At 39.8% G+C, this 17,178-nt stretch overlaps 1 protein-coding gene across 5 annotated transcripts in view; it reads right to left on the bottom strand.

The window, feature by feature from the left end:
• garnl3 (GTPase activating Rap/RanGAP domain like 3) overlaps positions 1 to 17,178 on the bottom strand; it is a 153,868-nt gene that overhangs the window by 97,860 nt on the left and 38,830 nt on the right. Inside the window, exon 1 of one of the 5 annotated variants that reach the window (XM_062056780.1) lies at positions 3,811 to 3,905. The exons of the other annotated variants lie outside the window; for them this stretch is intronic. Coding sequence (XP_061912764.1) covers positions 3,811 to 3,860 — 50 coding nt within the window. The 5' untranslated portion in view covers positions 3,861 to 3,905. Of the gene's footprint in view, positions 1 to 3,810; positions 3,906 to 17,178 lie in introns of those variants that run through there. 5 annotated transcript variants of the gene reach the window in all.

Genomic DNA, 17,178 nt, shown 5'->3' with positions numbered 1-17,178 from the left:
ATTGTGTGCTCTACTTCAACAATTCTAAAAAAAATTCTCGGATTTCCCAAAATGTTTATTTTTTTTTGTTGCATTTTCCCCATTCAAAATGAATTGGCCATTTTTCAAACTTCCACAAATCCCACGTTCTTCAACCGATTCAAACCATTCCACGGCTTCAACACATTCAACTCATCCTGGACATTCAAACTACCATTTTTCCACATTTAACACATTTCCAGGATTTCCCGTTTTTTGGTAACCTATTTCCAAGTAAGTTTGACTAGTCCTTTCACATTTTTCAACACATTTCAACCGTTCCACTGTCAAAACACTCCTCATATTCAGGACAAAAACCAAGCTGGGTAAGGAACTAGAAATATTTCTGGTTTTCCCGAAATTCCAGGACTTTCTCAATTAAAAACAGTTACTAATTCAACATTTCTTGACCATCCATCCATCCATTTTCTACCGCTTGTCCCTTTTTGGAGTCACGGGGGGTGCTGGAGCCTATCTCAGCATTCGGGCGGAAGGCGGGGTACACCCTGCACAAGGCGCCACCTCATCACAGGGCCAACACAGATAGACAGACAACATTCACACTCACATTCACACACTAGGGCCAATTTTAGTGTTGCCAATCAACCTATCCCCAGGTGCATGTTTTTGGTGGTGGGAGGAAGCCGGACTACCCGGAGGAAACCCACGCAGTCACGGGTAGAACATGCAAACTCCACATAGAAAGATCCCGAGCCTGGAATTGAACTCAGGACTTCTCAGGACCTTTGTATTGTGAGGCACATGCACTAACCCCTGTTCCACCGTGCTGCCATTTCTTGACCGATTTAAACAATTCCAATACCAACCAATTCAGCTCATTCAGGACATTCATGCTCCTAATCTTTTCCAAAAAAATCCCGCTTTTCACAAAATTCCCAAATTTCCAGGAAGTTCCCATTGAAATGAATGGGACATTTTTGCAAGTTGCACAATTCCCACATTTTTCAATCTATTCAAACCATTCTAACATCAACACATTCTACTCATCCTAGACATTCAAACTAAAACTTTCCCAAGTTCCAAACCAAATTCCGGTTTCCCTGGAAATTCAAACTTTTCAACATTCAAACCATTGCAACTTTCCAAACTATTTCAGCTTTTAAACAATTTCAACATTTAAACCATTTCTACATTCATTCTACGTTCCATTAGCATTTCAGTTCAGGTCAGCTCTTTAACATTCAAACCATTCCAACATTCAAACTATTCTTACATTCATACTACATTCTGTCAGCATTTCAGTTCAACTTTAGCATTGGAGCATTCACACGCAATTCCTTCAGGAATTGCCTGTTCTAGTCTAATACTGTTTCTCTATTGCAAGGCCACAGTTAAAATGTTCCAATGGTTTGCAGGCCAAATAGTGATTTACCTTTTTTTTTTTTTTTTTACCATGAAACAGCACCACGAGAGAGGAATGTAGCCTCATACCACCATATATAAATACAAGATAGTCCCGGTTGTCACACAGCCGTGTGCCTAATTCAGTTAACGTGCAACTTAAAACATTCAAAAAGGTCATTTTCTGCAGATTTTCGCCATGTCCAGGTGTTGTTCTGTAACCAGTTCTTCCCAGATATTTCATCTAATCACTTTCAAACTTTACCCACACAGATTAGACATTTAGAGCATTCTAAGTTTCGAAACGTTTAGGGTTTCATAACAGGACGTGGCCAAAGCATGGCAACCAAGATTATCCTTTTCCATAGCGCGTCAAAAAGTCACAACTTTACTGTGAGCAGGGATTCGTACAGTAAGTAGGTAAGGTTGTATTTTTGCCCTCATTCCTGTGAGAATCCTGCGTGTGACTGAAGCGTTAAAAAGTGAGACTATCCAAAACGAGCAGCAGTGTTCTCAAACAACCACCAGGTAACATCTGTGAGTAGGTAATAATGTATAATCTCTTTCTCTGTGGGACTTATCAGGTCAGTAGTGCAAAACTTACCCAAACCCACTGTAAATTCAAACGCAACTAGTTAGCCTGTAAATGTATTTATTAGAAAAAAAAAATTTTTACAATTAAAAAATCCCAAAAAGTTGGCCGCTCAGTCCCCAGAATTTTACCATACATTTTCCGGTGGTTTTTACACCAAATGACTGCCAATTGAAAAACTCTATCACTGTTGTTTTTACGTTAAAATTCTGGTGACTGAGCTGCCAGTTTTTACAGTAAAATCTATGGACATGTTTTGTTGAGTGCATTACTAGCTTGAAAGAGATCAGTATGAATATTTGGTACAAGACATTGATACAACGTTGAGTATATGTACATGTCCCTTTAAAACCGACTTTGAAACAATGTTGCAAAACAGTTGCATTTCTCGTTGTTCGAGAAATTACCAAATTTCAACGGTCAAATCAGCGTTACAACCTGACAATGAATAAAAGTTGTCAAAAAGATGTTGTTTTAACTTTGTATTTGTGTTGTAAAATAATGGTTGAAAAATGACCAAAATTCAATGGTCAAATCAATGTCAGAACCCAACATTGATTAAAGATCTTTTATTTATTTATTTATTTGTGTTGTAAAATAATGGTTGAAAAATGACCAAAATTCAATGGTCAAATCAATGTCAGAACCCAACATTGATTAAAGATTATCAAAAAGCATGTTGTTTCAACGTTGTGTTCGCGTTGTAGAATATTGGTTGGGAAAAATGATCAAAATTCAATGGTCAAATCAACGTCAGAACCCAACATTGATTAAACGTTGTCAAAAAGCATGTTGTTCCAACCTTATATCTGCATTGTAAAATAATGGTTGTAAAATAAACACAATTCAATGGTCAAATCAACGTCAGAACCCAACATTGATTAAACATCGTCAAAAAGCATGTTGTTCCAACGTTTTATTTGCGTTGTAGAATATTGGTTGGGAAATGACCAAAATTCATTGGTCAAATCAACGTCGGAACACAACATTGACTACATGTCGTCAAAAAGCATGTTGTTCCGACATTGTATTTGCGTTGTAAAATATTGGTTGTAAAATTACCGAAATTCATTGGTCAAATCAACGTCGGAACCCAACATTGATTAAACGTCGTCAAAAAGCATGTTGTTCCAACGTTAGGTTCGAGTTGCTCCACATCAGGACCTAATTCAACAAGTTCTCAACATTGTATTAATGTCTTGTGCCTGCTGGGTTGTGTCCATGCATAAATGAAAATGTTTCTGCATGTCTGCAACTCTCGTATCTCTTGCTCGACAAATGGACGAACTGTGTATAATGACACACAGCTGCCACACAAACAACCATATATGGGGAAAATATGTTGTGGTCTAATGTTATCACCATCATGCAGAACAAAAACAGTTTCTACTTCTTTTTTTTTTTTTTTTTTACTGTTTTTTCTGTTTTTAATGGCATGCACCTTCCGTCCTGCATGCACCATATGCTCACGCAGTTTTATTTCACGGCAGCATTTGGATGCATGCAATCACTTTAATAACACACGCCAGCGATTTATAGCCGCAAAATTCATTAAGAAACACGTTGCAAATAAGGTGTGCGTTTAAAAAGAAGTGTATACGGCAAAAACAGCAGTGCAGCAATAAAAGCTGACAAAAAAAACTTCCTCCAGCTTGAAAGCCGTACTGGCACAGGTGATTAGCTGATTTAATGAACTTTAATGAGTGTAAGGAACACCCCAGTGGACATTAGCGCGTCTAATTGCAACGGGGAGGCTAGGATCGAAGAGGAGGAGGAGCATGCAACAGATGCAAGGTGCCATGCAAAGCTTGCAAGAACATTATTTTCTCTGCTTTTACCGCTGATTGAAAGTCAACAGTTTGCTGGCAGCTGGATCCACGCTGTTCATGTCCCCACGTCACGGTGTCGCCGCTTCAACAAACAATAAAAGAAGGTCTCCGTCCCGCCCCCCGCCCCCCTCCCCTCCAGACCTCTAGCGGCACAATTGGTCCTCCAGCTAAGCGCGCAGCATCAGCTTCACTGCGGCGCCGACACCAGCTGATCCACGCACAAAAACACCCGCTTCCGAGTCCCTTCTGGCTCTGCACTGGAAGCCGAAGCGGCAGAGAGAGAGAGAGAGAGAGAGAGAGAGAGAGAGAGAGAGAGAGAGAGAGAAGAGAGAAAAAAGAGAGAGAGAGAGAGAGAGAGAGAGAGAGAGAGAGAGAGAGAGAGAGAGAGAGAGAGAGAGAGAGTGTCACTGTCTCATCCCGCCCTCCCGCTTCCCCCCCCGACATCAATGGTGAGTGTGCGTGTGTGCGTGTGTGTGTGTGCGTGTGCGTGTATGCGTGTGAACGTGCGTGTGTGTGTGTGAACACGACACTTTTTGGCTGGAGGGTCTGCAAGAGTGGACCAAACCCTCCCCCACACCCCTTCTCTCTCTCCCTCGATGAGACGTGGAAGAACGACACAGCTGTTACATCCACGCCACTTAAGTCACCTGCAGCCCAGAGGGATGCCGGGATGCAGACCCACTCCCACATCCGCAACAGTTAGCAGAAAAAAACAGTTGGGAAAATATTTGCGCACCAGCAGGTCTAAAGAGTTGCTAATTGGAGGAAAACAACGTTTTTTTTTCAATGTCCACATTCCGATCCCTCATGCATTCATTTATCTACCTACTTTCCATCATGTATTCTAAAAAAACGAAAGAAGATGTTGTGATGCCAAAAAATATCGACGTAATCATAGTAGTATCAACTAGACACGTACCTGTACTTGGTATCATTACTGTGGATGTCAAATGTAGGGTGGGGGGTGTTAATGAATACTGTTCCATCATGTATTCATTAATTTCTCTACCTAATGTTACATCATGTATTCATTCATTTATCTACCGACTGTTACATCATGTATTCATTCATTTATCTACCGACTGTTACATCATGTATTCATTCATTTATCTACCTACTGTTACATCATGAATTCATCCATTTATCTACCTACTGTTCCATAATGAATTATTCCATTTATGTACGTACTGTTCCATCATGTATTAATTTATCTACCCACTGTTCCATCATGTATTCATTCATTTATCTACCTACTGTTCTATCATGAATTCATTCATTTATCTACCTACTGTTACATAATGTATTCATTAATTTATCTACCTACACTTCCGTTTTGTATTCATTCATTTATCTACCTACTGTTCCATCATGTATTCATTCATGTATCTACCTCCTGTTCCATAATGTATTCATCCATTTATCTACCTACTGTTCCATCAGTGACGTGCAGTCAGTGGAGGCAGGTGAGGCGGGGCCTCACGTGTCATCATGGAAAGAAAAAAAATGTAAAAAGAAAAAAAATTAATTAAATTGTTATATGTATCCAGTGATTATACTATAAAGTTATTTTCCATTTAACTTCAACAGTTTTAGATTATTTTTATTCAAAATCGTTGAATTTTCACATTTGCCGTTCAAATACTGAGAAGAGACGGTGCGGCGATCACCAGCCAGTTGAGACACGCCACTGCGTTGTGCCTCAACATGGATTGCGGACTCGGCTAACTGCTGGTCTGCTGTGCAGTGAGACCGTATTGCTATATTAACTATATTATACATTTCCATAGTTTAGTTAGCTGAGATATATAATGTACAGTGTATTTTGTCAACAACTGTATGTGTGTAAGTATTTCTTGTGCTGAGCAATCATAAAACGGCTCGCAGTAATCCCGCCTCCTGGTGGTAGAGAATGCACCCCCGCCGTAGAATGCACCCCCTGACGGGAGTGTTATATCAACTAAAGCCCACACTTAAACTTTCCACGTGCAAGATTGAATCTATTTAAAAAAGTTATTTAATAAGAAGCCAAAAAGTGCAAAAACAATAATGTTCGTGTTGGAGGAGTTGTGAATGACTGCAGGGCCACAACATTAGGTACACCTGCAGACTGCAGCACGGATTTCATATTTCATTCATTCACAACTCCTCCAACACGAACATGATTGTTTTTGCACTTTTTGGCTTCTTATTATATAACTTTTTTAAATAGATTCAATCTTGCATGTGGCAAGTTTAAGTGTGGGCTTTAGTTGATATAACACTCCCGTCAGGGGGTGCATTCTATGGCGAGTGTGCATTAATCCAGCACAACAGCGGCGCATGGACTTCATTTATAAGTAAAGGTAAGACCATAATAACGTTTTTTTTATTACATGTGCTTTTTTGTGTGCTACAGTTTGTATGTGTAAAGTTAAGGTTAAATTAAAGTACCAATGATTGTCACACACACACTAGGTGTAATTAAATTAGTCCTCTGCATTTGACCCATCCCCTTGTTCACCCCCTGGGAGGTGAAGGGAGCAGTGGGGAGCAGCGGCGCCGCGCCCGGGAATCATTTTTGGTGATTTAACCCCCAATTCCAACCCTTGATGCTGAGTGCCAAGCAGGGAAGAATGCTGGTATGAGCTTTTAAACATAACCCGTTAACTGCTGCCAATCAAATGGTGAATAAGATACTCTTTAGGGTTCATATGTTTGTAAATCTGACTGTGATGAAGTCAGTGCCTCACCAGCCATGAACCTCACCGCATGTCACTGTGTTCCATCATGAATTCATTCATTTATCTACCTAATGTTCCATCATGTATTCATCTATTGATCTACCTACTGTTCCATCATGGATTCATCCATTTATCTACCCACTGTTCCATTATGTATTCATTCATTTATCTGTCTCCTGTTCCTTCATGTTTTCATTCAATTATCTACCCTACTGTTCCATCATGAATTCTTCCATTTTTGTACCTACTGTTCCATCATGTATTCATTTATCTACCCACTGTTCCATCATGTATTCATTCATTTATCTCTTGTACCTACTGTTCCATCACATATTCCTTCATGTATCCACCTACTGTTAGATCATGTATTCATTCATCTACCCACTTTTTCATCATGTATTAATCCATTCATGTACCTACTGTTCCATCATGAATTAATCCATCTATCTACTACTGTTCCATCATGTAGTCATTCATTTATCTACCTACTGTTCCATCATGTATTCATCCATTTGTCTACCTACTGTGCCATGATGTATTCATTCATTTATCTACCGACAGTTTCATCGTGAATTCATTCATTTATCTACCTCTTGTTCCATGATGTATTCTTTCATTTATCTACCCACTGTTCCATCATGTATTCATCCATTTATCTATCCCCTGTTACATTATGTATGCATTCATTTACATTATATATATATATACATACTATTCCTTCATGTATTTATTGAATTAGCTACCCTATTGTTTCATCATGTATTAATTAATTAATACATCCCTTGTTACAGCATAAATTCATTCATTTATCTACCCACTGTTCCATCATGTATTCATCTATTCATCTACCTACTGTTGCATCATGTATTCATTCATGTATCCACCCACTGTTCATTCATGTATTCATCAATTTATCCACCTACTGTTCCATCATGTATTCATTCCTTTAGCTGTAGGGGATTTTGTTAGTGTTATTTCCCGTTTAAAGGGCTCCCATGTAAAAAAAAAAATTAAATAAAAAAACTGATTAAGAAGGTGTGCTCCAGATATGAAAATATTCCAATCATAATGATTAATTCCTAAATTGCGGAAATTCATTAACCATGGTCAGGCCCCGCGTTAATTAACAGCGATAAATGAGGGTTTACTATTCAGTTTTTCATGCATTCTTTCATTCATACTCAAAGCACACATCCACTATTCACCCATCCATCATGTGGCCATCCACCATTCATTTATCCTCCCATCCATTATGTCCACATACTCATCCACCTGAGGGACAAGAAAAACAAGTACAAACAATAATGAAAAAAAAAACAAAAACTGAAAGTACACAATCAATTAGGGAAGGCGTTAAAATGACAACGAGACTTGAATGCAAAATACAGTAGCTGTGAGGGCAGGAGTACGCACACAGGTGAAAGGTGAGCTCTGTTAAATCTGATACCTCCACAAAAGGCCTCAGCCCACACACACACGCACACACACACACACACACACACACACACACACACACACACACACACACACACACACACACACACACACACACACACACACACACACACACACACACACACACACACACACACACACACACACACACACACACACACACACACACACACACACACACACACACACACAAACACGTAGGGAGTGCCTGCAGGAATGCTCGTCTCAGGCTACACACCACTGGGCTGCGCATCAATATTTCACCGACAGAAACCCCGCGTGTGTGTGTGTGTGCGTGTGTGTCCGCGTCACTGGAAAAGACCTCAAGTAAAAACTGGCACACATGTCGTCTTCTTCTTCTTCCACACATCTTTGCCCGAGTGACAATTGTTATTAATAACTCCCGTTGAAGTGCGTCAATAACAGCTGGGGCAGGGGGCGGGAGCTCGGACGCGTAAAATAGTGTCTTTGTTTTCCTCACGTCGGCATCACGCAACAAGCCGCCCACCCCAGATATTGTAACACCCCTGCCTCTAATTAGATCCCCGAGGCTAATCACACGCGTGCACACACACACTGTTGCACGCTTACAACGAGCTGGTCCATGAGACGTTTGTACCAAGGAGAGGTGGTGATGGTGGGGGTTCCTGTTCGGCATGGGGGTGGAGGGGCCCCGGGGTCACTTCTCATCCCGAGTGCGTCACGTGACGGCAGGCAGTTTTCTCTCACAATCGACAACGACACACGGCAACACAGCATTAGCGTTTAGAACGATGGACGATATTTTACGGTAGTCGTTTGTAGGGGCGCACAAAAAGGTCAGAATGACGTTTTTTTTCCATTCTGATTCTGAATTTCTTTTTTAAAAATCGATTTAAAAGAAGAAAAAATATGTGTTTTTAAAAAAATAATTTTTTTTTCCTAAAAAACAATTCTTTAAAAAAAATACGTTTTTAGGCTGTCTACATGCAACCAGAAGGAGCTTTCTAACCTGAAGGCTGTTTTGAGAACATTTTCAGTAAAAATGATTATACCAAATAATACATTACAAAAATCGGTTTGAATCGAGAACCGAGTTAAATTGAGGGTCGACTACGAATCAAATCGTTACCCCAGGAATTGGAATTGGAACCGGATCGAATTGTTAGGTGAGTCACACCAAGTTTGACGCCCGCTTATTATCATGGCCCAAGTCCGGCATAATAACATAAAAACAAGAAAACAACTTTTGCTCTCTCATTCTCATCATTTATCTGCATGGCGTGGTGGGTAGAGCCCACAACTTGAGGGTTCCAGGCTCGATCCCCGCCTCTGCCATCCAAGTCACTGCCATTGCGTCCTTGGGCAAGACACTTCACCCTTGCCCCCCCTCACACTGGTGCATGAATGTTTAAGAATTGATCGGCAATGGCGATCACATACATTTTCAGAAAATCATCTGATACTGATCGGTGGTCGATCGATCTCACATCCCTACTTAAAAGGGTTGTGATTCGATCTGATTCCAGTCAGAATCGATTCTCGATTCAAACCAATTTTCGCAATGTATTATTTTAATAATAATTATAATGAAACTTTTTCAAAACGGGTTACATGTTAGAAAAGCTTATTTGGGTTGCCTGGAGATGGCCCAAAAAATAATTTAAAACATTTATCCTTATAAGACAAAATAGAAGACTTTTTTTTTTTTTTAATAGATTTTTGAAAATTATGAATTTATTTAAATTGGGACGAATAAGAATCATGATTCGGATGTGATACATTTTTTTGTGTACCACTACTACGGTATTTCCGTACTATAGAGTACACCTGTATATAAGCCGCACACTAATTTTTTTTTAGAAGAAAACAATATTTTTCCTTATATTAGCCGCACCACAGATAAATACGTTGTTAAATGAGTTATTTACTCAGACACATTTTGTAAATATTTATTTACATACCTTAATTGTTCCCAAACGGTGTCTGTAAAACGGCAGTTAAGCGGCTGATCAAACAAAACAGAAGTCATCGTCATGAACCCATTGGCTACAAAAGCTTGCTCTCTAATCAGCTAAACAGACTCAATAACTCCACGGTGACGTTTTGGTGAATTTACGAAACTGAAACGATACAAAAGGAATGCCATTATAAGTTAATAATACTAACACAGACACTAGTAAACGTGTTAGCATATAATGCTAACTATGCTAGTTGATGACATTTAGATAGCACGTACAAGTATGCATGAAAACAATTCTACAGACATCACACATGGGGCGGTTTAGTAAGTATGAAATGTTTTAGTTATATTGTAAAACTTACAAACGTTGCTTGGAGTGATGAATGAAGAATCCTTTTAAGCAGAAACGCTATGGATGACTATAAGACAAAACAGCACTTGTACGTCCGGTTCAACGCACTACACAGAAGTAAAAATACTGTAGACATTCACCCCCCAGTGACAGACAATAACACACCTTTGCAGTGTCTCTGTTTTTTCATTTGTTGAATACAAAACATTATGGCCGTTAGCGAAGAAATAGCCATAAATTAGCATCATTGTTTTAAAAGCCGCAGGGTCCAAAGTGTAGGAAAAAAGAAGCAGCTTGCAGTCCGTAATTTATGGCAATTATTACTCTTTCTGCCTTATTGATCAAATGACTGACCATTCAGTAGCAAGCGAAAAACCTACACCATGTATTAGTCACAAATGTATGAAATCTCATTCTATCTGCATGAAAGCATGGCTTCCTTCAGGTTCTTCGACGAGATATTAATAGAAGTGCGACAACAGAACCTCTGTGAAGAAGGCATGGTGAGAGCTGCCAATATCCTCGCAGATGAAGCTAAAGTAAGACTCCATCGATAACTGCTGACAACGGTCAAACCCCCCACCAGGAGGCTTTGTTTTCTGGATCAATTGAGTGCTTTAGTTTCCACGCCGAAGTTGACATTTTCAAAGTAACCTTCGTGTACAATTTCTGCGTGTGTGTGTGTGTGTGTGTGCGAACTGGCAGGGCTGGACTATCCCAGGCTTGCAGCTCCCCAGACGAACGTGTAGGTGGAAGCACAAGTTAATCCGCGGTGCGCAGTAGGTAAACACAGGGAGGATGCTCGTTAGAATCAAACCTTCATTTGTTTTCAAGAACTAAAACTATTCCAACATCAAAAGAGTGAGTGATTTGTTGAAGGTGTGCACCATGCTGGGCAGACTCAGCCCCAGCTGGAGCCTGATTTTGATGCACATTGTTGTTAACACACAACGAAGGTGTGTACTTGTCTTGTTATGAAGTAACGCGGTACTAATGAATTAAAAAAAAGGTACTATATTGCCTTTGAAAAATACTGCCACCCTTTTTTTTTTAAGGACATGATGGCGCGCCAAAGTGACATTGCTGGTAATCAATGTTCCCTCTAATTGTTCATGTGTGTGAGCAAACGCAAAAACTCCTGGAGCAAGTTACATTTCTTATTATTATAATCAAATGACTGGAGTCATTTCCATGGGATAATTTTCTAATATAAGTGTTTTGGCCCACTTACAATGACAATAACAAAAAATATTGTTTTTCAGATATCGCATTTAGTTCCCATTAAAACATTCACATGTTGCACAATGAGATGTAAGCATAGGATCATGTGTACATTCCTCTAACTTTCTGTTTGTAAAATATATATTTTTATTAGTATTTATTTAATATAATAACATAATTTCATGATTAATATTTATAAATTAAGATTCTTAATAAATGACAGGAGAATAAGCACACATTTGATTGGTAAATCATAGTGTAACGACCTGGAATTACACATTATGTGTGGTGTTGGAGTTCTCCGACTTTTTGTGTTGCTGTACACGCATCACTGGCTAAGTGCCTTAAGTGCATGTGTTGGTGCAAGTGAGAAAGAGCGAGCGGCTGCTGTTGATAGTACAGATGACAAAGTTGGTTTTGGTCTGGTTTGAACGGCAGACAATGACCAGCTTTGCTAGATAGAAACTTTTCTACCAATGTTTTGGTCATTTGTTTATGGCCGACAATAAAGTGTTTTGCTCAATAAAGAGATTGATGGAATTCATGTCCTCCTTAAAGCGTCTCAAAAAGACGTTACAATAATTGAACAGTGATAACGAAAACTGTTTTATCTGTTTTGGCCGCATGTCGTAAGTTACATTGAAAATTGTTATGCCCTTATTTTTTTATTTGATTTTGTGGGTGGTATAGATTTTGGTATAGCAGTGCGCAATTGCACAGGGAACGTTACTGGTAATATGAGCCGAGGTGCATGTGAGTCAATACACACACACACACACACACACACACACACACACACACACACACACACACACACACACACACACACACACACACACACACACACACACACACACACACACACACACACACACACACACACACACACACACACACACACACACACACACACACACACACACACACACACTTACAAGCAGAAACGGTATGATGACAGAAGAGGTAGAATTGACATATCCCAGCAGGCACAAGACATGAAAACAACGTCAAGGACTTGTTGAGCAACTAAAACCTAACGTTGGAACAACATGCTTTTTGACGACATCTAATCAATGTCAGGTTCTGACAGTGATTTGACCATTTTACAACGCAAATACAAGGTTGAAACATTTTGCTTTTTGACGACATTAAATCAATGTTGGGTTCTGACATTGATTTGACCACTGAAATTTGGTAATTTTACAACCAATATTCTACAACGCAAATACAACGTGGAAACAACAGGCTTTTTGACAATATTTATTCAACGTCAGGTTGTGATGTTGATTTAACCATTGAATTTTGGTCATTTCCCAACCAATATTCTACAACACAAATACAACGTTGAAACAACATACTTTTTGACGACGTTTAATCAATGTTGGGTTCTGACGTTGATTTGACCATTGAAATTTGGTCATTTCCTAACCAATATTCTACAACACAAATACAATGTTGAAACAACATGCTTTTTGACAAAGTTTAATCCATGTCAGGTTGTGACGTTGATTTGACTAAGTGCCTAAGTGGTCATTTTCCAACCATTATTCTACAACACATATACAACGTTGAAACAACATCCTTTTTGACAACGTTTAATCAATGTTGGGTTCTGCCATTGATTTGACCATTGAAATTTGGTCATTTCCTAACCAATATTCTACAACACAAATACAACGTTGAAACACCATGCTTTTTGACACTGTTCATTCAATGTTGGGTTGTAATGTTGATTTGACCATTGAAATTTGGTAATTTTTCCAACCAATATTCTACAACACAAATACAACGTTGAAACAACATGCTTTTTGTTAACGTTTAATCAATGTTGGGTTCTGACGTTGATTTGACCATTGAATTTTGGTCATTTTAAAATCAAAATTCTACAACACATATACAACGTTGAAACAACATGCCCTTTGACAACGTTTAATCAATGTTGGGTTCCGACGTTGATTTGACCATTGACATTTGGTCATTTCCTCACCAATATTCTACAACACAAATACGACGTTGAAACACCATGCTTTTTGACACTGTTCATTCAATGTTGGGTTGTAATGTTGATTTGACCGTTGAAATTTGGTCATTTTCCCAAACAATATTCTACAACACAAATACAACATTGAAACAACATGCTTTTTGTTAACGTTTTAATCAATGCTGTGTTCTGACGTTGATTTGACATTGAATTTTGGTAATTTTACAACCAAAATTCTACAACACAAATACAACGATGAAACAACATGCTTTTTGACTACAACAACGCGGATCCAACGTTAGACATCAATGTTGTCTCAATTTACAAATACAACTATTTTGCAATGTTGTTTCAAAGTCAGTTTTAAAGGACATGTACGTATAATCAACGTTGTATCAATGTCTTGTGCCAAATGGGATTTTGTTTTTAAAACTAGTGATGAAGGTGAAGCTATAAACATTGAAGTGCCACTCTGCAAGCAATGCTTTAAAACTAACTAGCGGCTAACGTCCCTCCGCAGTGTTTTAGCTATTTCTAAATCCTTAATCCTCGCCTCCATGGTGTCAAATAAAGTATGTATCCTGCAAGCATACTTGCCAACCCTCCCGTTTTTAGCGGGAGAATCCCGTTATTCAGCGCCTCTCCCGACAACCTCCCGGCAGAGATTTTCTCCCGACAAACTCCCGGTATTCAGCCGGAGCTGGAGGCCACGCCCCCTCCAGCTCAATGCGGACCTGAGACTAAGTGGTGACAGCCTATTCTCACGTCCGCTTTCCCACAATATAAATACGCTTGCAAGTTCCAAAACGAATGGAAACAAGAATTTCAGTTCATCCAGGACAGTTCGAAGGGGAAGGTGTATGTTCAATCAATCAATCAATGTTTATTTATATAGCCCTAAATCACAAGTGTCTCAAAGGGCTGTACAAGCCACAAGGACATCCTCGGCACAGAGCCCACATACGGGCAAGGAAAACTCACCCCAGTGGGACGTCAATGTGAATGACTATGAGAAACCTTGGAGAGGACTGCATATGTGGGTAAACCCCCCCCCCCCCCCCCCCCCTCTAGGGGAGACCGAAAGCAATGGATGTCGAGTGGGTCTGACATAATATTGTGAAAGTCCAACACATCAGCGAAAGTCCAGTCCATAGTGGGGCCAGCAGGAACCATCCCGAGTGGAGACGGGTCAGCAGCGTAGAGATGTCCCCATCTGATGGACAGGCTAGCGGTCCACCCCGGGTTGGCAGCAGAGTAGAAAAGAAAAGAAAAGAAACGGCAGATCAACTGGTCTAAAAAGGGAGTCTATTTAAAGGCTAGAGTATACAAATGAGTTTTAAGATGAGACTTAAATGCTTCTACTGAGGTAGCATCTCTAACTTTTACCGGGAGGGCATTCCATAGTATTGGAGCCCGAATAGAAAACGCTCTATAGCCCGCAGACTTTTTTTGGGCTCTGAGAATCACTAATAAGCCGGAGTTCTTTGAACGCAGATTTCTTGCCGGGACATATGGTACAATACAATCGTCAAGATAGGCAGGAGCTTGACCGTGTAGTATTTTATACGTGAGTAGTAAAACCTTAAAGTCGCATCTTAGGTGCACAGGAAGCCAGTGCAAGTGAGCCAGTATAGGCGTAATATGATCAAACTTTCTTGTTTTTGTCAAAAGTCTAGCAGCCGCATTTTGTACCATCTGTAATCTTTTAATGCTAGACATAGGGAGGCCCGAAAATAAAACGTTACAGTAATCGAGACGAGATGTAACGAACGCATGGATAATGATCTCAGCATCGCTTGTGGACAAAATGGGACGAATTTTAGCGATATTACGGAGATGAAAGAAGGCCGTTTTAGTAACACTCTTAATGTGCGACTCAAACGAGAGAGTTGGGTCGAAGATAATACCCAGATTCTTTACCGAGTCGCCTTGTTTAATTGTTTGGTTGTCAAATGTTAAGGTGGTATTATTAAATAGATGTCGGTGTTGAGCAGGACCGATAATCAGCATTTCCGTTTTCTTAGCGTTGAGTTGCAAAAAGTTAGCGGACATCCATTGTTTAATTTCATTAAGACACGCCTCCAGCTGACTACAATCCGGCGTGTTGGTCAGCTTTAGGGGCATGTAGAGTTGGGTGTCATCAGCATAACAGTGAAAGCTAACACCGTATTTGCGTATGATGTCACCTAGCGGCAGCATGTAAATACTAAAGAGTGCAGGGCCAAGAACCGAACCCTGGGGAACTCCGCACGTTACCTTAACATAGTCCGAGGTCACATTGTTATTGGAGACATACTGCATCCTGTCAGTAAGATAAGAGTTAAACCAAGACAAGGCTAAGTCTGTCATCCCAATACGCGTTTTGATACGCTCTAATAAAATATTATGATCAACAGTATCGAAAGCGGCGCTAAGATCAAGAAGCAGCAACATAGATGAAGCATCAGAATCCATCGTTAGCAATAGATCATTAGTCATTTTTGCGAGAGCTGTCTCCGTAGAGTGATTTGCCCTGAAACCGGACTGAAAAGGTTCACAGAGATTGTTAGACGCTAAGTGTTCATTTAGCTGCTGTGCTACAATTTTTTCGAGGATTTTCGAGATAAACGGAAGGTGGGACACCGGCCGGTAGTTTACCAGGAGATCAGGATCGAGGTTAGGTCTTTTGAGTAGAGGATGAATAACCGCTTTTTTGAATGCTAAGGGAACAGTGCCAGAGGAAAGTGATAAGTTTATAATATTTAACACTGATGGACCTAGTAATACAAAAAGCTCCTTGATAAGTTTCCCAGGAATTGGGTCAAGTAAACATGTTGTTTGTTTTGTCCCATTTACACATTTTGACAATTCCTCCAATGTTATTTCATCAAAGAGAGAGAAACTATTTTGGAGGGCGGTATCCGTCGTATATACAGTCGTATCTGTGTTAATAGAACCCAGTTGTAGCTGAGATGCATTGTCTTTAATCTCTTTTCTAATGACTTCAATTTTCTTATTAAAGAAATTCATAAAGTCATCTGCTGAGTGGGTGGAGCTACTGGGAGGAGTCCCTTGTTGGGTTAGCGATGCTACTGTACTAAACAGAAATTTAGGATCATTTTTGTTGAGGTGGATGAGATTTGAGTAATATTTAGCTTTAGCTGAGGTAAGCATGCGTTTATAAGTTATTAAACTATCACACCATGCTTGATGGAAAACCTCAAGTTTAGTCGCACGCCACTTGCGTTCCAGCTTTCTACATGATAATTTCTGGGCTTTAGTTTCTTCTGTAAACCATGGGGTACGCCTTTTAGGGGCCCTTTTTAGCTTTAGCGGTGCTACAATATCAATGGTGTCGCGCAGGGCGTCATTAAAGTTGTTAGTGAGGTTATCAATAGAGCCCACATAATTTGGGAATGGTGCCATTACCGAAGGCAGTAGGTCAGTAAGAGTCGTCGTTGTGGCAGCATTAATGTTGCGGCTGCTATAGTAGTTATTATTATTATTATTAGTTTGTTGACAATGAGTCAGAACTTCGAATTTTATAAGGTAATGATCGGACATTACTTTAGTGTACGGGAGTATCATACCCTGACAAGCACTAGATCTATCGTATTACTGTTGCGATGCGTGGGTTCATTTATTATTTGTGTAAGACCACAGCTATCAATTATAGTCTGGAGCGCCACGCATGGAGGGTCCGATGGGGTATTCATATGGATATTAA

This window comes from Entelurus aequoreus, linkage group LG08 (genome assembly GCF_033978785.1).
Source record: "Entelurus aequoreus isolate RoL-2023_Sb linkage group LG08, RoL_Eaeq_v1.1, whole genome shotgun sequence".
Classification (NCBI taxonomy): Eukaryota; Metazoa; Chordata; class Actinopteri; order Syngnathiformes; family Syngnathidae; genus Entelurus; species Entelurus aequoreus.
Note: the sequence above shows the minus strand (reverse complement) of the source record. Positions and strands in the feature narration are given on the sequence as shown.